The 23,289-nt window shown below is 34.6% G+C and overlaps 3 protein-coding genes across 8 annotated transcripts; 2 read left to right on the top strand and 1 right to left on the bottom strand.

Moving 5' to 3' along the window:
• The first annotated feature begins 440 nt into the window (after nt 1-440).
• On the top strand, nt 441-12,281 carry LOC140809990 (uncharacterized). Of its 4 annotated transcripts, XM_073167777.1 has the most exons (13): nt 7,161-7,213; nt 7,437-7,517; nt 7,655-7,689; nt 7,816-7,903; nt 7,977-8,129; nt 8,634-8,831; nt 9,160-9,239; nt 9,326-9,398; nt 9,478-9,579; nt 10,069-10,174; nt 10,518-10,605; nt 11,598-11,820; nt 12,023-12,281. In XM_073167777.1, the coding sequence occupies exons 4-12, from the start codon at nt 7,835-7,837 to the stop codon at nt 11,776-11,778; spliced, it is 1,050 nt and encodes a 349-aa protein (XP_073023878.1). In that variant the 5' UTR covers nt 7,161-7,213; nt 7,437-7,517; nt 7,655-7,689; nt 7,816-7,834; the 3' UTR covers nt 11,779-11,820; nt 12,023-12,281. The 4 variants fall into 4 exon arrangements, with proteins under 4 accessions (XP_073023876.1, XP_073023878.1, XP_073023877.1 ...); XM_073167776.1 differs by having other exon boundaries at nt 11,598-12,281; XM_073167775.1 differs by lacking the exons at nt 7,977-8,129; nt 8,634-8,831; nt 9,160-9,239; ... (4 more) ...; nt 11,598-11,820; nt 12,023-12,281 and adding exons at nt 441-594; nt 3,487-4,200; nt 5,100-5,192; nt 5,873-6,289; nt 6,933-7,043 and having other exon boundaries at nt 7,142-7,213.
• A 1,363-nt stretch (nt 12,282-13,644) lies between these two features.
• LOC140809839 (zinc finger protein CONSTANS-LIKE 10-like) lies at nt 13,645-19,059 on the top strand. 3 transcript variants are annotated; one of them, XR_012113186.1, is made up of 6 exons: nt 13,652-13,902; nt 14,817-15,515; nt 15,926-16,117; nt 16,827-17,089; nt 17,961-18,231; nt 18,786-19,059. XR_012113186.1 is itself a non-coding variant. In XM_073167589.1 (5 exons), exons 2-5 carry the CDS (start codon nt 14,943-14,945, stop codon nt 18,088-18,090), a joined length of 1,158 nt encoding a protein of 385 aa, XP_073023690.1. In that variant the 5' UTR covers nt 13,652-13,902; nt 14,817-14,942; the 3' UTR covers nt 18,091-18,767. The 3 variants fall into 3 exon arrangements, 2 of the variants coding, with proteins under 2 accessions (XP_073023691.1, XP_073023690.1); XM_073167589.1 differs by lacking the exon at nt 18,786-19,059 and having other exon boundaries at nt 17,961-18,767; XM_073167590.1 differs by lacking the exons at nt 15,926-16,117; nt 18,786-19,059 and having other exon boundaries at nt 13,645-13,902; nt 17,961-18,767.
• Nucleotides 19,060-19,609: 550 nt separating this feature from the next.
• On the bottom strand, nt 19,610-21,666 carry LOC140809478 (uncharacterized). Its single transcript, XM_073167118.1, has one exon. It carries the CDS (start codon nt 21,445-21,447, stop codon nt 19,813-19,815), a length of 1,635 nt encoding a protein of 544 aa, XP_073023219.1. The 5' UTR covers nt 21,448-21,666; the 3' UTR covers nt 19,610-19,812.
• Nucleotides 21,667-23,289: the final 1,623 nt, after the last annotated feature.

Raw genomic sequence — 23,289 nt, forward strand, 5'->3', positions numbered from 1 at the left:
TCTATTATAAAACGTAATAATTTTTTTAATTATTTTTTATAAATTGAATAAAAACATTATCCTATCAAAAGAAGCATTTCACTACTTACTATATTAAAACAATAAACCTACTTTCGTTTTTTTCAAAACAGTAATAAAATAATTTTCAAATTAGGTCATCTACATCTAAACTATTCACCCTTGTTTTCGAAAGAATCTATTTTTTAAAAAGTCCAAGTAAAACTAGAAAAGCAAGCCCATTTTCATCCTAGGGCAAGGAAGGAAAAATGGTGAGTTGATGTGCAAGCAAGAAACATCCTACGGCAGGGGTCATAGACGAGTGCTAGCTAGGCGTGCTTCATAAACATGCATGGACCACTCATAAAGGCTTAAATCTTGACCCATATATATAAATGTCATTCACAAGTTAATTAAAGAGGAATTACAACAATATGCCAACATATTGTTTTCAGTACTCGAGCAAAATTTGCCTGCAGCGGCGCATTGCTGGAACCCCAATGCAAGGGTAATTTGTTGCCATGGATCAGCAGTGGGGCAGTATCGAAGTTTCCGTGTACTTATTAAATGACAACCATAGTCTACGCTGCATTTGAAGTATCTGTAAATGACACCAATTTATCTTTACATATGGTCAAGTGATGTGAGTTACATATGGGGATGTGTAATCAACTACATATCGATCGTCTGACAAAATTCAACCGATGCACATCTGAACATCTACGAGGCATCCACAGACCACACGACGCAACAAAGAGTCAAACGGAAAAACTTAAGCATATGCCGTAACGAGGGTCCGTTCTCAAAGGCACAAAAAATCTGAAGTATGCGTAAGTGATGAAATCCCCGAGAAAATGTTCATGAATTAGATCGCATTTAGATTTAGGTTCCACAATCAAAATGAACTCTAAGTAAATCAGACACCTTAAACCCCATTTTGAATGAAACATAAAAGTTCAAGTTCGCCTAGTTTCAGTTCAATAAAAATGCTCTACGTACATAACCAGATTGAATAATGCAGTCATAAATTAATTAGTAATGATTCGAAGATGTCAAGTTTTAGAAGATATTCTGGCTATTCACACTTACGATATCTCAGAGTACGTAGGTTTACAGTAAATCCTCAAGAATTGGAATCGTTCAGTTCTACTCTAGTCCCCATAAGTTGGAATCGCTGTCTTGATCGGGGATTCATTAGCAGTAAAATTATATGAAATAACCTTTGGATTCTACAAGGAATGATCAAAGATACGTAATATATCAATCTCTGATGTTGTTATTGATACCATTTGTGTTGGCTTTGCACACAAAATTCTGAAGCTCTTCTAAACTCCACCTTTCTATCTTATTGACAATTTATTGATATATTCTATAATTTATCTAAACTTGTGTAGCAGAAAAATGAAATCTTGATATGGTAAATGCAATAATTTCAACATAAACCAAAATTTTCAAGATAAAAGAAATGAATGTGTATGGGAATTGGGAGATATTCTGGAAAAAAATTCAAAAATATCCTTGTATTTTTGTGTTGGTTAAATTTTGTTTACGATTTCAAAAAATATCTACAAAAAATGGGTTTTTTTTTATTATTTTAAAACAGAAAATTTGTAGTTCAACAAAATTTTATTTTTATCAAAACGTCCTCAAACTTAAAATTCTGAATATCAAGTAAACATTTGCACATATAGTATATGTGTTTCGAGACTTCTAATAAAGATAAATAATATAAACTAGCATATCGTAGCATATACAACATGTGTTTTTCGTAAAAATATATAATGAAGTATTTTAACAAAATTAAAACGAAAGTTATTAATTTAAAATTGAAATGATGGGGTAAAAATAAAATGTAAAAAATAATACGGTACACATAATTAGATGATTTGAATATGTTTTGGACGTTAATAAATGTTATAGATGAAATAGAAATTTTAAGTAAATTTGGTCGACAAATGAATTATCAAGGGGCCAATTGGAAATTTCTTCGCAATCAAAATTTGTTTTTCCCTCCACCCGCTTGGGTTTTCAAAATGCGAATAAAACCCTAGCTCAAAAATCGAAACCCAACGAATCGATCACAGTGGATGGACTCCAAAGAAGCAGCTACCGCCGAGGGATACCGCCACATCGCCACGACGGATAATTCTGGCGGAAGCACCACCACAATGGCTCTGCAGAAGAAGAGGGCACGGAGAGTCAGTTTCGCAGAGATGACTTCCGTTCACTTATTCGATCGAGATGAAGAAGATAACGAAACTCCTCTGGCTAAAGCTGCGAAAATAGACAGGTTTTTGGCTAATGAACTGGATTTTGGACTGGAATTCGAGCAGTCTAAGGAAATTGATGGCGAGTATATTGATGCTGAAGAAATGGCAATGCCAATATCATTTTTGCGACCGTTGGGGTCACCTTCGCCTGGAGGGAGCACCATTGGTTCTGCCTCTTCCAATGATGGCAAGTTTCAACTTCCATCTTGACAAGGACGTGGAATTCTAGTCTACAATTAGGCTACTTGCACGTATTTTGTTAGATGATTTAGCCAGCTGCACATAGGACGGGAGCCATTTATTAATGGTCATTTCCTCATTCCTAATGGTTATAATCAGACAAAAAATTTACCATACGCTAGAAAACAGACAGTTTTAAAGTTGAGTCTGTTTGAATTTACTTTCTAATTTTGTATTTGCATCAGAGTTGAGAAAGGATGCTTTCTTTAGCTGAAGAAATCACTTTTACCTTTCCAAATGTTGGTGCACTTGTCACTCCTGTACCCTTGGAAGACTTCGGTTTGTGTCATTAGTTGGGCTTTTTAGTCATTGTACCCTGATCTTGGCGGTTACTGTCTAACGATGATGTGCAAGTAGAACAATGTATAAATATCATATTAAGGATTTCTTGCTCATTATGTACTTGGCCTTAGTCTATGCTGCTTCATTGGTAGAAAACATGTTACACTGATATTTTGATGTATATCTTCTTGTTTTTACTAGGCATGCACAGATTTTGCAGTTAGTTTCCCATATTTGAATTGGTAAAAGTTTTAGATGTTGAAATGCCAAACATGCATCAAGGCATCAAGGTTTTGTTGGGAACACAAGCAAGGTTGTCAAAGTGAAGCAAAAACTTACATACTTTTCAGCATATATTGACTGTGATAATAGGAAATCTCCATAAATAAACCAAATTGACAAAAGAACGAGGATATTTGTTAGGATTTACTTTCTTTTTCCTGTCTAGTGTTATCTCTAAAGATATTGCATACTGCATCATGAATCACGTTACAATACAAATTTTTCTGTAGCAGTGCGGCATGTGTAAAAATATTTAAGGCTATAAGATGTTAGTTTTGTTATATGCATGGTTGCACGAGCTAGCATTATGACTATATAGTCATTACCAGTATTCACCCCTTTTTTCCAACTTTCATCATTGTTCACCACTTCTCAAAAAATAAATAGCTTATGTTATTTCCTTTGATTGTAGCAGAAGATTTCTTTGGCCCTGTATCTGCGAGTTTTATAAAGCCTGGACGGTTGTCTGATTCTGCTGCTTCAGATGATATTCATGATGTTACAATGGATTCAACTGCTTCTTCCATGCATTTCCGTAGCCTTGTTAGGTCAAAGTCAGGAGGAGAATTAAAAACCCCGACAGGTAGGCCAATTGCATTTTGAGGATAAAACGACTATGGATGCAAATTTAGGAAGCTCCATTGTATTCTCTTCATTAAAAAAGCTAAGGAATGAATCTTCTTCACCGGTATCAAAATTAAGCGGTAGTCACAATTCCAATGATATGAGCCTAGTAGTAGAAAATCTTAACCGTCATTACTATGAGAAACTATCACCAGGATTGGACGCACTTCTGGCAGAAAGTAAGAAAATTTTACTTTCTGTAACTGCACCTGATGATGTAACCACTTCAAAATCACCTAGAAGTGCGGAAAATGAGTCTTTATTATCACTCAGTTGTGGGGATAACACTGTGAGCTTGAGCAATTATGCAAGGAAAGAGCAAGGTGTGACCTATTCTCATGATAAGCCAAATGGGGATGTAGCTGAGGTTAGCAGCAAATTGGATGAGCCGGATGGCATTCTTGGAAACTTTTTTCCTAAAAACCTCTCGCCCAATGCATTTGATGTTACGGCTCATTGCTTATCTGAGTATAGACCATATTCATCACCATATCAATTGAGTAAAGTAATGATTTTTTTCCCATGGCACCGGTTAACCTATGTTTCTCTCGAATATATTCTCCCGTGTTCAACAACTTTTCTGGCTGCAAATGTTCACTTTTCTTGTTTCTTGCATCGCTTTATTGTTCAACTATGTTTCATGCTTTATCTCTTTCTTTATCTTGGAGGTTTACACTTGAGATAAGTTTGAGAGATTTGACATTCTCTTTATCCTATAAATTGATGTATAGTAGTGGTTTATATCCTATTTGAATGTCATATGACTTATCCATCCAAGAAAATCATATTTGTTATCAAGATTATTCTCACGTGGTACATTGTGCATATAGAATTGGGGACGGGTAAATTAATTGGTGTAAGGTTATCATTGTATATCTTTTGGTATGCTAATATGTGGCCAATCCATTGCCTTTTCACATTTCTTCAAACCATATCGACATTTGTATTAAATAGTGTTCTAAAAATATCTCTTACAGTTTAAGAAGGCCTTGTTTTCCTCTCATATATCATTTCATATGCACTTTGAATATATTTGAACTTTATGAAATTTTTTGGAACTGTAGCTATTATCTCATCTGCTTGAGAAAATGAATGTACCTGAGGCTTAATATTTTATCAAAACTTTCAACTCTATTTCTGATTTTTTCATCTAAAACTTGGAGTCATACCCACGAAATAAGATTTTAAGTTCCATAAATTTTTTGCATTGATCGATTCTTGTATCAGTAAAAGGATTCTATATCTATGAATACTTTCAAAAGTTGTGGGTAGTTTGATTGGATTATTCTGCTAATATAGCATGCAAATGTTTTTTGTGTTTTTCCTCATTGTGATGGTCTTGGAACTCTAATGAAGATGAGCTATGTATATTTACCTCTATTGGTTCTCATTTGGTTTCCACAGAATGCGTATGAAACCCCATTGGCACTGTCTAAATCTCCTGTCAAACAGCAAACGCTTCTTACAGCTGGTACTCCATGTAAAGATCTGGAAATGGTGAGTTATTTGCAAGAAAAACCAGATTCCTTTCTGAAAATTGAAAGCATAGGACATCAGGATACCGAAACTCCCATTCTACGAAGCATCTCCAAGCTGGTATCAATGGAGAAATCTTCCTTTTGTTCTGCCTTCAGTGCCAAAGTGGATAATACCACGATCAAGACCTTGGAGTTGGAGTTTGTAAAATCCCCTCTTGATAGTGTTTCTTACAAAAATTGCAATATTTTTAAAAATGGTCTCATGAAAGATATTGTGACTCGAGAAAAACTCACAAATGTTTGTCAAAGTAAAGAATTGAAAAATTCATCACGCTTGGTTAATGACTCGGTAGAGATTTTGAAACATGTTGGTGGTGAAAATCATTTGGAAGAACATTTGGGCTATATAGCTATGTGAAATCCACAACTAGCTTGAGTGCCAGAAAGCTTTCTTCAGTGTTAAAATTTGGACAAACTGCTGGAAGCAATTCGGTGCATGGTTTGTTTACAAAAGAGTCAAGTGAAGATGTATTAATGACCAAAACTGAGTCTTTATTGGCCAAAATTGCTTCTAGCGTAGAAGACAAAGCAATTGTGTCTTCAAGCAAGGTTGTTTCTTCTCGTGGAAAAATTTTGAATAAGAAGTTTTTAGCTTCTCAAGGCCATCAATTTAATCAATCTAAAGATTTAATGCTTCAGAATCAGCTCAAAAAATTTATGGATTTTGACAAAGATCAAGGTGTTGCTCCAGAGGAAAATCTTGTTGATCCAAACCTGTCAACAAAAACTAGTAGTGTAGATATCGAAGCCTTGGAAATGAAGGCATCGTCAAACTTGCCTACTTCTGAAGTCAACCATTTCAAACAATTGACTGTGCTGGAAGCAACAGATGGTAGAGACATTGACATTACTAACAAGGAGAATTTTGGGAGCACTGATAACTTCACTATTCTTGGCAAAGGCAACAAATCTCGATTCATGCATCCTAAGATTCTAGATAGAGGTATAAAAAATAGCACAAACACCTCCAGGTTCACAAATAACCTTACTGATGAAGAATTCAGAGCTATTTTAGGTGGCACTGGTTCTTCATCGCCTAGTGAGAACTTAAATGAGGTAAATTTGCAGAAGGTCAGATGTTTTCATATTTTATTCAGACGTAGTGGTTGATTTGTGCCTAATATTGTGTATTCTATAAAGCTTCATTGTTTTTTTTTGAGTAGAGGCATGATTGTTTTACACCATATAGAAAATCCTAAGACTTGTTTGCATTGATTGATTTGAAATGTTTTGGTCAAAACATTTTCATTTTTTAAATCATTTGCATTTGTTTAGATAACTATGGATTCTTTAGATTTTTAAATTCCTTCAATACCATTTTAAGCTTGTTTTTTAGTTATTATTTTAAATTCCCTTTATCGAAATAATTTGAAAATCGTTTTTAAATCCTTTCATTAAATCCAAATCTTCCAAAAAACCATAATCCGAGGACCTCGTCTACCAGTCAAATTTGTCTTGCTGCCCTTTTCTATCACTCGGATTGTATTTTTATTCGTCGGGCTGAATAGTGAATATTATTCAATGTTATTATTAAATAGAACCATTAAAAGTCTAAAAGGAAACTTTAAACCACCGTATAGCATATTGCATCCTAAATCCATTTTGGTGAACATTAGATTGGAAAAGTTTTTCGAGCACGATAGACATTAAAAAAATTTCACGGGAGACACATCATAAAAGTGAAATGATTATAATGCAGATAAGCCTCAATAGTCAGAGAGGCCAGAGCAATGATCTAGAAACACTGGAGTGTCCTAACGATGTTGACATGGAAACAACGATAGGCCAAGAAAGGAGGCATTGGACTAATGTATGTACGCTACATTGTTATTTCTTTGTTATACAACTTTTTAAGTAGTCTTGGCAGCGTAATATTTTCCTTCTTATGAGCTGAATTTTTAACTGCAGATATTTTCAAAATTCTCTAAGGATACTAAACATTTGATTTTTGGACCAGATTATGAGTTTAATTTCAAGATGGTAGGCCTCTCTGTTTCACTTTTCATACAACTGATCAAAACCGGGGAATCTTTCTTCTGTCTGTATCGGCTATGAAATAATGACATATGCTTCAATATATAGACTTTTGAGGGCTGGGATAGAAGTTAATTGGTTTATTTTTCGCCCATTTGCCATCACACCTTCTTCCTAGTTGTTAACTCATTTTTCTTTTCTTCTTTCGTTTTTTTTGGTCAAATGGCAGTTTGATGTGCATGGAGATTTGTTGGTTCACCTGCAAAAGTCAAAGTTATATGAGATGCTCTCCACCGATGCCGCTGCCTAGGTCTTATACCAAAAATATAAAAAACGACACATGATTGTAACTACAAAATATTTCCTCTTTATATATGTGTATGCATGTGTATTTGGACAATAATTCTTCACCGGCAGCCCACTGAATTCCTCTATTTTCTTCTTCAGAGTACGTCTGCTATCCATGACCTCCAGATTGAGAGGTAAGTTTTATTTTGTAATTATGTTGCTAGAAAAAAAGGAGGTTTTGTTTCTTCTGCTTAGTAATCTTTTTCTCTTTTCTGATATACCTCTGAAAATATGTGGTGGTTAAATTATTGCTGATGCAGAATAACTGAAACAAATATAATGTTATGGCAAATTGTACTAGAGAAGGCAAAATTACAGCTGAACCATTTAAAGAGGGAGACACTGTTGGTATGGTTGTATTTGTCTCGGTTTATTATATGCCTTATTAATTGCTGCTAATCAATTGGCATTTTGCATGCAGAAAAAGTTACAACTGTTAAGTTCTAGAATTCAGGAGTCACAATTAATAAGAACAGATATTTCCTCATGTTCAATGGAGATATCCACCTCTGATATCCGAATTCATGCCGTTGGTTACCGGTCAGTTTTTGCATATCCGAATGAAGGGAATGAGGTAATGACTCTCATTTGATATGCATTTGTCTGTCGAATGTCGCTTCTCTAACCCAATCTAGTGGGTGAATACTGTTGTTGGTTTCATTAAAGCATTTGCCATTCTTCTGTTTTTACATGTGCGGTCTTTCAGTTGGTTTCTAACATCCATAGTAGTAAGTATTTACTGCGAGACACATAGTTCTTTGCAGCAAAACAATTTACCCTCTCCAGTTGTCCTAGACATCGCCAGTGTTTATAACAACCATTCGCTATCGACAATAGCTTTACCCAGTATCGCATGCTTAAACCTGAGTTGTTTCCACGTCACTTGCGGCAAATGTAGGAAAACTCAGAATCTACGTACTGAGTTTTCATTCTTAAGGTGTTACCCATATGCCTGTCTGTTTATGTTCCTGATCTCTTGCTTTTATACTATGCTTTATGTTTATACACCACATGTTATGTTAAGCTACCTATTAGTTTTGGTAGCTCATATTCTAACTAATGCTTGTGGTTTGTTTAGCACCAGGTTTGCCACGAAAAATTGGCTGCAATGAGGAGTGTCTTAGAAGCTTCAGAGAGAAAAATTTCAAACTTCAACCGAAATTTCCGTGCATTTTGCAAGATTAAAACTGAACCACGATGTGGTGACACCATTGCTTTAGTTAATGAACATTTTATGAAAAGGGCTTATCGCAGGTTCGCTCGTCTAGATATGCAGGTGGGCACTCTTGCACCGTGAACTTTTGCTGTTAATAGTAGATTCAATTTGATCTTAATTACAACTGTCCCATGCCAATATTCTTCTTCTAACATGGTAGTGGGGTGCAATGGTGACTTTGGGGTCTTAGAGACATAATTGTTTGGGAAACTGTAATCCTAACATAGAGTATACTTTCTTGCAAGAACTTGATAACTGGCATTTAGAATACTATGCCAATTATGTGATTGACATCCCTCATCTTGAAAGAAAATTAAAGAAAAAGACATTGTGCTAATAATTACTGCTTCTTGCTGTTGCTTACAGATCTTGTCTGTTCTTTTTCCAGATGTGGGTGGTCAATAGTGTGGACAGCATGAACTATCGGCACAATATTGTTCTCGACTACCTTGGACTTGTTGTCCAGAGGTTTCTACGAATTCTTTTTTGCATATGTGCCTTTTATTCGCTTTTTTTTACACTCTTGGCATAAATTTTTATATCTGATGTTACAGTATAAATGTAGTTGTTGGTCCTACAGCAAGCACATCATTTTCATTTGAAGCCAATGATACGTACTTGATGAAGGTGAATCTGGTTTTACTTTAACAGGACTTTCTTTGACTTGTATTTCTGTGCCTTAACATGAATGTCTTTCTGCTTTTAGAATTTTCCAAATATGGATGCTTACACGGCAGTTGAATTTGTGTTTAATGCCGAGATCAAGTGCAAATATGCTGGTTCTAAAACTCTGGTTCGAGAAATACAAGTAAGTGACATTATGCATATTAACATCTTGAAAAAAAACCATATAATGCCATTTTTGCATATGGAAACTCAAGATGAAATAACTATGAAGGGGAAACAAAATCCAAAGTTTATGCTACCGATATATTGCCTTAAAGATACAATAATTGTTATTGTAACTTAAAACCTGACTCATGCTGTTTAATTGTGTGAATTTGAATTTAAATTGGCCTAAACTTAATCTTCGAAATAGATCTCCGAATGATTATTCTTCACAGAGATTGTTGTGCTTGATATGATCCTGAAGTGCTAGACTTTCTAAAATATCAACCCGAATTCCTCTGAACCTGGTCTTCCTCGTCATTTTTCAGTTAGGTTATCCATCAGTATATTGGAAATTTATTCCTCCATTAATTGTTGAGAATGCATGCAACATATCAGCACCCAGAGACTTGAAGTTTTCCCTGACATAATTCATCTCATTTACATTCTTGCGCTGCTAATTGAGCAGGTGACTAGTTCACTTATTGGTACCTTGCTGGATGTGTTTGAGGAGGTACAGCTAGCACAAATCGAGTTCCAGAATTTGACGGAGTCAAGTTTTTGCTCACCATCTGGTATGTTTCCTTTTGCATTCTATCTGTTCAGATATGGCTTATAATGTAATTGATTCTAAACTTTTATTTGTGACATTTGTTGGCTTGCGATAGGAAATATGCTACATGGAAGTTGACATGGAAATATAAGCCTTTTGCTTTGACTTGTCAAATAAATTTTGTGTTTTGTTTTTGTGACTTTGACGGAAGTTTCCTGAGTCTGTTGTTTTGATTGATGCCTGAAATGATTAAGAATGAATCATCAACAATTGATTTTTCTTCCTCTTACTCTGTTCGGTGGATGAAGTTGAATTATGATCCCTGTATGCCTCACAATGAACGTGCATGCAAATTTTGAATGCAGTTGAACAGCTTGTTCTGAAGCTTTATTTCTATAGTTTCATTGCCGAGAGGAAAGTAATCCTGGAGCTTGACATGTCTTGCTTGCAAAGGTTCGTGGCTGATGGTATAAGCAATAACAGCAGTCATATTTCATTATATAAAATGTTTAGTTGGATTTTGATGCTATGAACAAGGGTAAAATGCTTGATCTTGGTCAGGTGGCCTTATTTCTTATTCTTGTGAAAGTTAATCTAGAAAGTAGGTATACGGCTTGGGAATTTGTATGCTATACCGTCGGCGGTCCTACTATTGAGAAAGAATAGAATATGTTGGTGGAAGAGCAGAACTTGTGCAAATCTCGAACTCATAGCCTTGAGGACAAGGCTATTCTTGGGAGGACGGTATTGTCTGGGACCAAATTATTATTGGGCCTAGATATAAACAGGTCTTGGAGTCACAGCGTTAGAAATGTCTAGAAATAGGGAAGTGAATAAAAATGTGAAGGGAAAGAATTATTATGCATTCTGTTATTTTGTTTCCTAGAGTGTGGTTACTAGCTTTGTTTGGGGTAAAGAAAGAGATTGTATCTCATTGTACAAAGGATTTCAGATTTCCTCTGGGCCAATTTCTTTTTATGCAATCCTACTTCAGTTTTCTTTCTTCCTATCCTTTGTTCCTGCGTTGATAAATGGGTATGAATTTGAGGTGCAACAAGTTTTTACTATTTCTATCTACTACTCTCAACAGAGGCTTTTATGGGTTGAGATTGAAACGTTCTCAAACCATCTTAAATTCACAACCTTCATTTTTCATCAATCAATTTCAATGTTGTCTATTTTTTTTTCATTTCGACTATCGATGCGTACCCATGCATCCATTTTAACACTCATAAAGTACCGCCGCACAGAGCTACATATTCAATTTTAAGTGACTGCTCAGAGCTTGAGACTGAAATCCGACACTAAACCTATCATTAAAGAAGCATTCATTGCATTATCTTTAATGTTACATTTTGTCTAGCAATATATCCGATGAACTTATTTTACATGACTACCTATACTGTCCTCGAGTTAAAAACTGAGTTGGTTTTGTGACACTGCAGGGGAATCTATCCTACGGACATTCTTCCATGTCAAATTGCGTTGTCCCCTGATGTGCAGAAATGTTTGTCGTCAGAATCAATCTTAGATGATATTAAAGATGCACTCAAGAGTCTTAAAACAGGGTACACGAGGATTTTACGGCTCTGCAGTTGTGTGTCACAGGTGGTTCAAGCTGCTTGAAGTGCATAAAATCATGAGGAGAAATGAATGTCTGATTGAGAGGTATGTAGTCCAATTTGGGTCAAAGTTCCATTACATTTGTCTGTATCGGCAAGGAAAAGCTTGCTACAAGGTGGAAAAGACCGTTACAAAGTGAAAAGTGAATTTTTCAATCGCAAGGAGAAAAATTCTAGAATGTAGTGGCAAAAGAATTGTCAGCTTGCTGCATTTGCATGGTTTTCTAACATCTGCATTGTATGTGCAGGACATTTTGTTGTGTTATGTGTCATATAATGTTGGTTCAGCCAAACGCTGGAAAAAAACCAACATTCCCATAAGTTTCAAAGACGTGTATTATATTTATTTACAATTCGTTCCAATATTTGTTTCAGAATCGATAGGATACATAAGAATCCCAACAAAGTATGTGCCACAATCGAGGCACAATAGAACTCGAAATGTTGAGACAGTAGGGTTTTCATTTAAACTAGCATTTTAGATTTCAGATTACATGGTGTATTTGTAGGATAGTAGGTAAACTAAAGATTCATTTGGAACTATCTAGGAGAAATAAAAAGATTTTACTGTTAAAAGAAAATAGAGTGAAGATTATTTTTGGAAAAGCGGAAAAAATCATCCTACTAAATGTCTTTTACTTGGTACATAACTAGCGTTTCAGCCCTTATGCTATGAAGGTTTTTTTTGTAGGGTTTTAAGCATTGAAATTTATATGGGATAATTTCAGTAATTTTTCGAAGGAAAGGTAATACTTGATATTGCATGTCGGGTATTTTGGAGAATATAATTTTTAATTGCATTTTGAAAAAATGTGTTGAGAATATGTTGGTTTTATTTTTAACTGCCGTCTTTTCCACGATTATATTTATATTGGATTAGTTTCTAAAAATTTTAAGTATGTTTTATTAAATTTTAAAATATTATAATAATTACATTTTTTGTGGGGTATTAGAAATTTTGAATTATACTAATATATAAAAAATACGCAGAAGTCATAAATATGTAATCTGTACATACTACAAATGGTTTATAATTTATTTTCACTTCTTGAAAATGAAAACATTTTCTCACAATCTGCCGAACGTGGTGTTCGTGGGGCAATATGGTCATCCTCACTAAAATGATATTTCTTTAAAATGTTTATTTCGTTTTATTTTGCCGGTAAATTGAAGAATTTCAGGCGTCTCTCATCGTTGTCGTTGCAAGTCGTGATATAATGGTGTGACAATTATTAATTATCATCGTTATTCATTATCTCTATAATATTTTTATGTATTAAATATATATAACATTAAAGATATATTTATTACTAATTTTTTGGGGCAAGTATTTATCATATCAAATAATAATTACCCGTCTATTTATAGCATTTGTGTGAGACGGTCTAACATGTTGTATTTTATGAGAAAGATTTTTTATTTATGTATTTATGAAAAAATATTATTTTTTATGCTAAGAGTATTAATTTTTATTTTGAATATCAGTAGTATTGACATGTATCACAGATAAAGATTCACGAGACCGTCTCACCTAGATACCTACTCTTAAAACAATACCAATACTCCGTACTCTCATATGTATAAAAGACTAGCAAAGAGAATTGGTAATCAATTTTAAGATTTTGAGTGTAAATCACAACATGTCTATATAATTAATATTATCATAAAACAATTTTGACACTTCATAAATATAGTATCTTCCTCCACCACTGTTTTTAGTTGTTTAATTAAATAAATTACTTTATAATATTCAATCATGTGATCCAAAGTAAATAGTTAAATAATTAAGTAAATCCAAATTAATTTGATATAAAAGTGAGGGCCTTGCTCTTATTTATTTCCTCATGATGATGAAAAGGATCGGACAAGAACCCCACCTGCCCATCTCCCGACTCTCATTCTTCTCTCTCTTGCACTTTTTAGCACTTTTATGATATAATAAGAATTAGTTGTCAGGATTCAAACACAAACCCCAAAAAATAGGAAAAATCTACTAAAAAGTTCCGATCTTTTTCAGTTAGTTAGTGTTCCGCGAGTGTGCAGCTGATGGGAAGCGTCCTCTACGTTTTTTCTTCTGTGTTATAATGATGATTCCTCTATGTATTGGCAGCGGCTGCTGCTAAATCGGGTAACTTTATTTCTTTCTGGATAACGGAGTTAGCTTTATTCTTTTCGTTTTTAGATGTCTGGTTATTTGTGGGATTTGTGTTGTGTTTTAAAATTTGCATTTATTTCGTGTGTTTCTGATATACGGGGAAATCTTGGGCAAATTCAGCAGATAACTACAGTTTAATGATTTTTGTGTTTTCTTGAATTGTTGGATTTTTTATTCTCGGAGCTGTATATGCTTTGTGTGAATCTCGAGCTGAATACTCAGAGTCCCGTCTTGTGGTTATGTTCAATTTGCTCTTTTCGTCCCCTCTGTAAATCTTCCCCTTTAAGTTTAGATGATTTCTTTATTTTTTAAATCATGCACCAAAGACAAATCTTATGCTTGCTAGTAATCTATAAGTCACGTTAATACTTACGTTTAGGTTTAGATTGCTTGAAAATTTTACTTTTTGGCTCCGTTTCTTCATTCCCAAAATATGACTGGATTTTCTTGTTTCATAATATATGTATATATGGTGGATTTGGAGTTGTGCCTTTTCCTTTTTTTTTCTCCGAATGGATTACCTGTTATTCTTTTGGCATCTCTAATAAGTTTTTATATTGTTGGGCATAGCGGAACATAAGTGGGGTGAAATCCGTTATTAATTAATGTATAGTAATGAAAAATCACATATTTCTGTAGAAAAAAATTTAAAGTTAGGGGGCAACTACAGTCCCCTTATAGCCCCGTCCTTCTGACACTGTTAAAAAGTCTTGGGATTATGCCTGTCTTGTTCTTCCAGGCTTTGAAAAAAATATTCTTCACACTATTTGCATGATTGCACCATTGGTTTCAATTTAGTTTATTATAACGTAGACAATCTTTTTTTCTCACAGATGTTAGAATCTGATATCTTGTATATGTTATTTTATTTGTGCCTGTTAATGCAGGTTCTTTTCCGAGAAAAGTACAGAAATTTATAATTTTTGGCTCGCTAAAAGAGTGAGCTGCGAATTTAAGGAAGAGAGTTTGTAATACTCTGATACAGGCAAATAAATAGTTTGATTTATAAGAATATGGGTTATCTTTGTGATTTCTGCGGGGAGCAAAGATCATTTGTATATTGTCGGTCTGATGCGGCTTGTTTATGTTTATCATGTGACCGAAATGTTCATTCTGCAAATGCTCTCTCAAGACGTCACTCAAGGACACTTGTGTGCGAAAGATGCAATTCTCAGCCTGCTTTTGTTAGATGTATTGAGGAAAATATCTCTCTTTGCCAAAATTGTGATTGGACGGAGCATGTTGGCTCCAGTACTACTCATGTGCATAAGAAACAGGAAGTAAATTGTTATTCTGGCTGCCCTTCAGCTACAGAACTTTCAGCAATTTGGTGGTTTCTTTTAGATTCAACAAATGAGAAAGGAAAGGTTTATATGAGCATTACTGATAACAAGCCAAAGGATTTCTTAGGTCCTCAGCAAAAGGACAATGTTCGAGATGCATCCCTTGAGGCAGAGGATAGTGATCTGCATACTGAGGATCTTGATAAATCAGTAACTCAAATGGATTCACTATCACCTTTACTTGACCCCAAGATACATAACATGGTCCAGGCACCTGGAGTTTCTCAGTCTACTATGCCAAAGGTAGCCATATTCTCAAAATAGTTTCTTATTTTTAACTGATGTTTTTTTTTATCTGCTTTTGTGATCTTATGATATGGTTCTTAATTCGCTAGTTTGAGTCGAATTTTCTGGTTTTTGTCATCTCCATTAGTCTGCAAGTCTCGCAAATATCCATGGAAGATGACAGATTTTAAGCTGCTAATATTGCCGGCACAAAATCTAACTCCTTGTATTAGCATGGAGCTTGAGCACATGCCAATTTAGTAACTTAGTTGAGGGGGAACTGAAGAGTGGGGAAGTATTTGATGGTGAATAGCCACGATAAAATAAAAATTACCAGATGCTAAGTCATTATTATTAAGAAACAAATGGTGGTAAAGTAATGTTTTATACATATAAAATACTAAAAAAACTTCTCCTTTCACCCGCAGGTTTTCTTACCTGAAACAAAGGGACCTGATGTATTTCAGGACAGTAGTTTCTACAATGATTTTAATGTGGACGAGGTTGACAAAGATATTGAGAACTATGAAGAACTTTTTGGTGTAGCTCTTAATCATTCTGAACAGCTTTTTTATGACGAGGGACTTTTTGGGACGAAGGCCATGTCTTACACTGCTGGGGTAATCCCTCAAATCAGAATAGTGTTATATCATCTTTTTGTTTTTGTATGGTCTAAATACCTGTGATTTTTTAAAGACAGACTTTTTGTTAAAGCAATACCCAAAAAGTTTGATGAATCAAACAAATTATCACCCTGCAAAATCAGGAGCAGGATACATCAAATACAATCAATGATATGCACGGGTTTTGATTTTATGAACTTAGTGGACCATCAGAGGTTCTTCATTTTCAACTATCTTCTTGTTCCAAGCTGTCCAAATGCAACAGACCAAGCTTAACAGTGCCAAGATTCTTTTTTGATGATATGAAAAGACCGTGAATGCTCGTTCTTATACCACTTATATGCACTCCTTGGATTAGTTTTCGGTCTACGAATAGCCAGCCAACACCGCATTTACTGCCTAATCTAAGCTCAAAATCCACAGTCAAAGAACAGATGTCCAATAGTTTCATCAGCTAAGTCATAGAAAATAATGGTTATTCTTGTCCGCAGAGGATTAAACTTCTAATGGTTATTCTTGTCTGCAGAGGATTAAACTTCCAATGCTTGTTCTTTTATCTTGATGTGGTGGCTGGTAACTGATTTGCTGACAATCTTTTCCCCTTAAATTATTGTTCTATGATTCTTGAAGAGTTTCCCTTCCGTTGATAACATTTTGGTATCATATCATTGGCTAATAAAAAAAAATATTTCTTGATACATAATAGGAATCATCTGTTGGAAGGGTAAATGTTGCACTACCAGCGTGTAGCAATGCAGCATCTGTAGATTCAGTGATAAGCTGTATGACTGAACCCAATAAATGTTTTGCCGGAGAGATCAGTCCGGCGGATTATCAAGATTGTGGAGTTTCCTCATCGCTAATCATGGGAGAACCACCATGGTGCCCTCTGGTTCCAGAAAGTTCATTGCCTTCTTCAAGCAGGACTGATGCTGTCATGCGTTACAAGGAGAAGAAAAAGACACGAAAGTAAGAATTCATTTTTATTACCTCCAAATTGTTGTGTATTGGGATAAGTCTACCACACAGAGTGTTGTTGGAAGGGTTTGATATGGTTTATAAAGGCTGTATAAGGAATTTCTTTAGTAATTTGGTTGGAAAATTTTTGTCAAATGAGGGTCAATATAAAATCTTGCCAGTGACACCTATAGAGTCTCTTTTGCAGGAATCTGTGTCGGGAATGACATAATGGTGTCAAAGTTGAGTGTTATACAGAAACTTCAGGAACTAATTGTTATGACAGAGAAAAAGTGACGTGCATGGGAAACACCTGTTAAACTGTAGTAGCCACCTCTTAAATTTCAGTCTGTGACCAGTGGAGCTCATCGCTTCTTTTTTGTAATTATAATATTCGCTTCCTTAACAGTATGTGACAAGGTTTATAATGTGATGCAAAAAAATTATCTAGGAACTTGGATTGATAATTTTCATAGAAAGAAGATGTATATGGATGGAATAGTTGTCCGTAATGTTCGTCATGAAGAGTCTCAGTTGTATGAGTTTGTGGGCATGGGGCGTAAATGTGCAAAGGTGAACTTGTAGCACATCTATTTTTTTAAAAGATGATAATGAGTTCAAAAGGTTTTCTTAATTTTCACCTGTTAATTTCATTAGTCGTATTTTGTTCTTTTTTTAAATAATCAATTGGAATAATTCGAAGGATCTCTATTCCTTGCACAATGTGGATGAAGTTATGCTTTTGGTCCCTTACGACTCTGTTCTCCTTTTTAGCCATGAATTTTGGCTTTTAGTACCTTTTGACTCCTTTCTTCCCATGTCTAAGAATGAAATTTTTATCAACTTTCTCATGTATTAATGTGTCATTTGGATGGCATAACAGATTTGAGAAGAAAGTAAGATATGAATCTCGCAAGGCAAGAGCTGATGTAAGAAGGAGAGAAAAGGGACGTTTCATCAAGGCTGGTGATGCTTATGATTATGATCCATTGATACCAAACCGAGGCCACTGATTTTAACTTGTCAAAGAAGAAGACGAGCGAACACAGAAGGAAGATTTTCGTACATTGGATGAAGTGCACTAATATCCCCTTTCAATAACAAATTTTCTGTCAGAGGCTGATTTGTTATAATCATATGAAGCTGCAGGAAAGGTACTAACTTTTCTCTGTCTCCCACAAAATTGTGCACACATTACCTGTGGGAAGTCGAGAAGATGGATTTCTTACCAGCTAGTCTAGATTATTATTGTCTGACGATATCTATTTATATACAAATATGCCATATATCACAAACTTTCAAGCGTGCCTTATGGGAATCATATTTCATGTTGGCGTCCTTTTCTAGATGCATAATGTTATCGCCGTCTCCGGTTTAACCGTGACTAGTTTTCTTGGATCCAATATATTATTCAAGTTTCTTCTTGATTACCATGGCATCTCTATAAAGATATGATATCGGTTTGATCATCAGTAGTTGAAGCCTGTTCATGATACCATCTAAAAGATGAGAACCCATGTCAAAAAACAGAAGTTTTAGTATTATGTATATTTTACTGCTTGAGTACAGTTTTGAATCTTCTTAATCTTGGAAAACGAGATTGTTTCGTTTCAATTCTTTTTGTGCAAATATAAGTATCCATTCACATTGAGATTGTTTAAACAATTTGTATCATTCACATTTTCTTGAATCTGTACTCTTTATGCAGGTGGCTCTGCGTAGGTTGCCTTTGTCCAAGTACAGATTGGTCATTTGGTTTCTTGTGCTTCTCATTTGTGTTAAATTCTTCCATCCTTAAGTTTGTGGATATCACAAAGGGTTGAAAAATAACAATCAAGCATCAATATCAGTACCTCAGAAAATGTAATGAACCAGCCGATTCGAAAATTTAGATCAAGGGAAAGCGACTAAATTGATGTTGAGTGACTAAAGAAACTGTCCTTGTAGAAAAAGTATGGATATAATTGGATTGCTTTCCGTTAGGTTATTATTTTCTTCTCCAGGTAGAAAACATGTTTGGTTTCATTTTCCAATAATTCTTTCCCAAAATGTTTTTTTATGACCTTATATAATGTATAAAGGCATATTCAAGTCGACATCACTAAGGTAAAAGTAATCATGAATCATCCGATATTACATTCACCCAGTTCGTCAGATACATTTTTAGTTTACTTGAAACAACCCCTCTAATAAATTAAAAATTAAACCAATATCGTATTCTTCCACACATTTTCTTCAAACAAATTTTTTGAAAAAAATAAATGGAACCGGAACGGAACACATCCTACAGCAGTTTTGCGTAAATAGACCAATGTTGTCCTGTTCCAGTCCTCCAAAGTCCCACTGGATTTACATAGCAGCTCAAAGGTGTTATACAGTGTAAATCAAAGTGTGTTTCCCTGTAAGCTACTATTTTTTCTCATACTCATATAAACTTGTGTCTGAACTGTAAAAGATCATTCTCCCGAGATGGATACAGCAGACACAGTGTTCTTCACCTTAAAATCAAATAAGTAAATTTGACAACAAATATTCAACGAGCGGTGAAACATTACATGGAACAAATCTCTGGGCTTGCTTCGAATACAGAGATTCAGAGGAACTTCTCAAGAGTATCGTAAACAAAAAAGTATAGTAGCAAAAAGTAACACTTGATATGATGCGAGTACATATGAATAATAACAAATATTTCCAAAACAAATATCGAACAAGTTCTAAACTTTCATGCGTGTGGATTAGTTACACGTATTGATACCATTCTTGCAGTCTTTGGTAAGATCATTGAAAGTCTCAATATGCCTTTTTCCCCGTGAAAGTACCTCAGAATCAACAGAAACCTTCATGAAACCATCAAATTCAACAGGTTTTCCACTGTTGAGCTTCAACATCTCGGCATACCAGTCGCTATTTACATCCCAGAGATCTCTAAGTTCGTCAAGAAAATGTGTAGAATATTTACTCTTCAAAGGATCAAAGAATGACTTGTTCCGTTCATCTGTTGAAATGTAAAGTTCTCTTCCATCTTCAATCTTGTTTTTCAAAGTTGCAAGAAGAGATTCTGGCGACGTATCTTTATCAAGATTCGGCCATGACCCCTTGTTTTTTGCTTTCTCCCCTCTCTCGACATGAACGGCATCATAATCCCATTTCATTCTTGCTCCAATAGCCGAAGCCACATCCAACAAGGGTCTTGACTTCCAAATGAAATGCCATGGCCGTTCAATGACAGAAGAGGCCTCACCTTCACAAACTTGGAACCAATTATTACTCGATTTTTCGTTTCCAAACTTTCTCATTATTAAAGTATCCTTCACTCGAGCTAGCTTCATAGGTGTAACCTTGGAATGATTCTCCACAAAATGAAGAGTCAATCCATCTTTTTGTTGCAACGTGTTCCAGTCTGACCAGAACTCAGCCTGGTCGACCACGGATGCCGAATCCAACAAGTGCTCAAAATCAAAGTAAAATCTGAAATCTTTGCCTTCCTCATCTTGATCGGACGACGTATACATCTTAGACAAACATATACTAAGATCCATAACTAAGGTTCGATTCAAATATTGTGCCTCCCCTAGCATACACAAGAAACTCCATAAATACTGATCCATGCTCTTGCACCTATCCTTGCCACCTGAATAAACCAAATACTTGCCACTGCTAAATGAATCGTTTGATCCCGTCTCTGAAAAAATATCATTCACAATTTCCCCAGCCTCCGGCAGCACAATAGGATTAGCCTCCATCTGTTCGTTCTTCTTCTTTCTAGCATTCTCACCCGAACGATAACCCCCAATGCCCACCAAGCTAAACGTACAATTCTGTAATCTTATAAGCTCAAAACTCCGATAATCCTTGTAAAATGCGGTGGCATTTGCTTCCTTAGGCTTATACATCCACGGCATATGGCAAGAACTATCATTATTCCCTTTCACTGGCTTTCCAAACCGGTAGAATTGAATGTCTTTAAAATTCTCCATTGCAGACCTCATTAATAATAGAAACACATCGGCATCGCCACAATCAATGGGCTCGTTGACTTTTCCCCCACAACCATGAACCACAGAATCAATTTCACCCCCAGAACCTGACCCATCGGTGGTCAAGAAACCCACACCATTCCTCGCAACAGTATCGTCGTCTGCGTTAAAAGTGGCATTCAAAGTGGGTGTGAAGAAATTTGTGATCTTTGAAAAAGGGTTGAACAACTGGTTGTTGGGCTTGTAAGAAACAGCAACTACAGTGAAAACCAAAACCCCAACGGCAAATAAAATGAAACAGAGATTCCTTGTCAAAGCTAATGCGTTTTGTCCAAGAGACTCTAGCCTGAAACTTCTATACCTAGATAGATTTACTGACGACTGACCCAACATTTTCACAAACCCCTTAGCTTCAGATCACCAAAAAAAAAAGGAAAACTAAAACCACATATTCAAAACGTGCATTATCTGCAAAACCGGTATGAAATTTGGCCGAAATATTTCCCGAAAATGGAGAAAGAATCGAGATAAACCTGAGGTTTGACCGATCTGCAGAAGCTGAAGCTGAGCTATAAATACAGATAATTCTCTCTCTTACCTGATTGTTTAACGACCATCGTTTTGTGCCTTGTTTGGTAATCATTAAATAAACGTTTTGGCCAATTTTTTTCTCTTCTTTACTACTCTTTATAATTCATACTGTTCAAATGTCATAAAATATAAATATTGGAGTGATTACTACATTTATAATCTAAAATCAAAAAAATCTAAAGAGTTGAGAGTATCATTCAACTAGCACTTATCTCGTTATAGCAAATTTATTATGTGCAAACAAACGTAAATCTTGGAAATTGATTGAATATGATAAATGACACTTCGATGATATTTTTTTTATATTTTAGATGATAATATACTTTTAACAATTTATAAAATTCTTTTATCATATAGGTACGATCCATTTCATCTTTCTATGTCAAATATTACATGTAAATACATGAATTGAATTTTGTATTCATTCCGAGATGAGAAAGAGAATAAAAGTGAAAAAAATCGAACATAAATTATTTCTCGACCAAAGACTTAGTTTTAAATTTCATTTCAAAACTCCATTAATAGAGTTGAAATTATTAATTTTCCAAAAAAATCTATCAATTTATTGGTGTCAAGATTAGCTTTTGACATATTTTACATTCTTTTCAATTATTTCAGAACAATCAATAAAATAAATTAGAGAAAAAAGAATATGATTAGTGAAGTTTGGCAATAACGTGATGCCAAACGGGACCTTAATTTAAAACAGAGTGCTTGATGTGGCCTCCGTTCCATGGGAATCTTTCTCTCTGCCATCGAAATAGTTTTTAATTTGTCCCACCGACAAGTTGGTAGTAGGGGTAGAAGCGTCATTAAGGCTGTGAAACATTTTTTTTACATTAAATAATTATTAAAATAAAATTAATACATCAAATACGCTTTATAATATATATTGAATAAGTCTTTTGTGAGATGATCTCATGAATCTTTATCTATGAGATAAGTCAACTCTACTGATATTCACAATAAAAAAATAATAATCTTAGCATAAAAAGTAATATTTTTTCATGGAGAACCCAAATAATAAATTAATCTAATAAAATACGACACGTGAGATCGGCTCACAAAAATTTTTGACATATTTATTTATAATAAGGTATATTCGTTTTAATCAGCAAATCTCAAGTTAAATCGTATGCTAATTATAAATCTTATATTATTTTGAAAAACTATCACGGTAATCATCATTTTCTTTTGGAATTTCTACTGTCAATTGTTCCAAACACAAAATTGGGAACCATGACATTTCCGCGGGAAAAAAATACTGCTGCAATATTTCAAATAATAGTATATTGTTTATAAATTTTATATATTTTGCAAACAGATCGTGGTAACTCTAAAATATCGTCCAAATTTTTTTTGGGTCTTTGCTCAATTTTAATTGTTCTGAATTTCAAAATCAAAATGAGATTTTCTTATGAAAAAAACAATTACAATGACAAAATATTACATAAGAGGGTGAAAATCATGTAGTTGTTGATAACTTGGTCGTTCATATAATTTCAAAATTTTAGTTTGATACGACATTTCATGTTTGAAACTCAATATGAGAATCCCTTCTCCCGAACTTAAAATATTAATAATTGCTGATTAGGTCATATTTCGTATAAACCTATAAAGAGGGTCATTTGAAAACAAAAAAAG

The sequence above is a fragment of the Primulina eburnea genome, chromosome 13, assembly GCF_022965805.1.
Source record: "Primulina eburnea isolate SZY01 chromosome 13, ASM2296580v1, whole genome shotgun sequence".
Classification (NCBI taxonomy): Eukaryota; Viridiplantae; Streptophyta; class Magnoliopsida; order Lamiales; family Gesneriaceae; genus Primulina; species Primulina eburnea.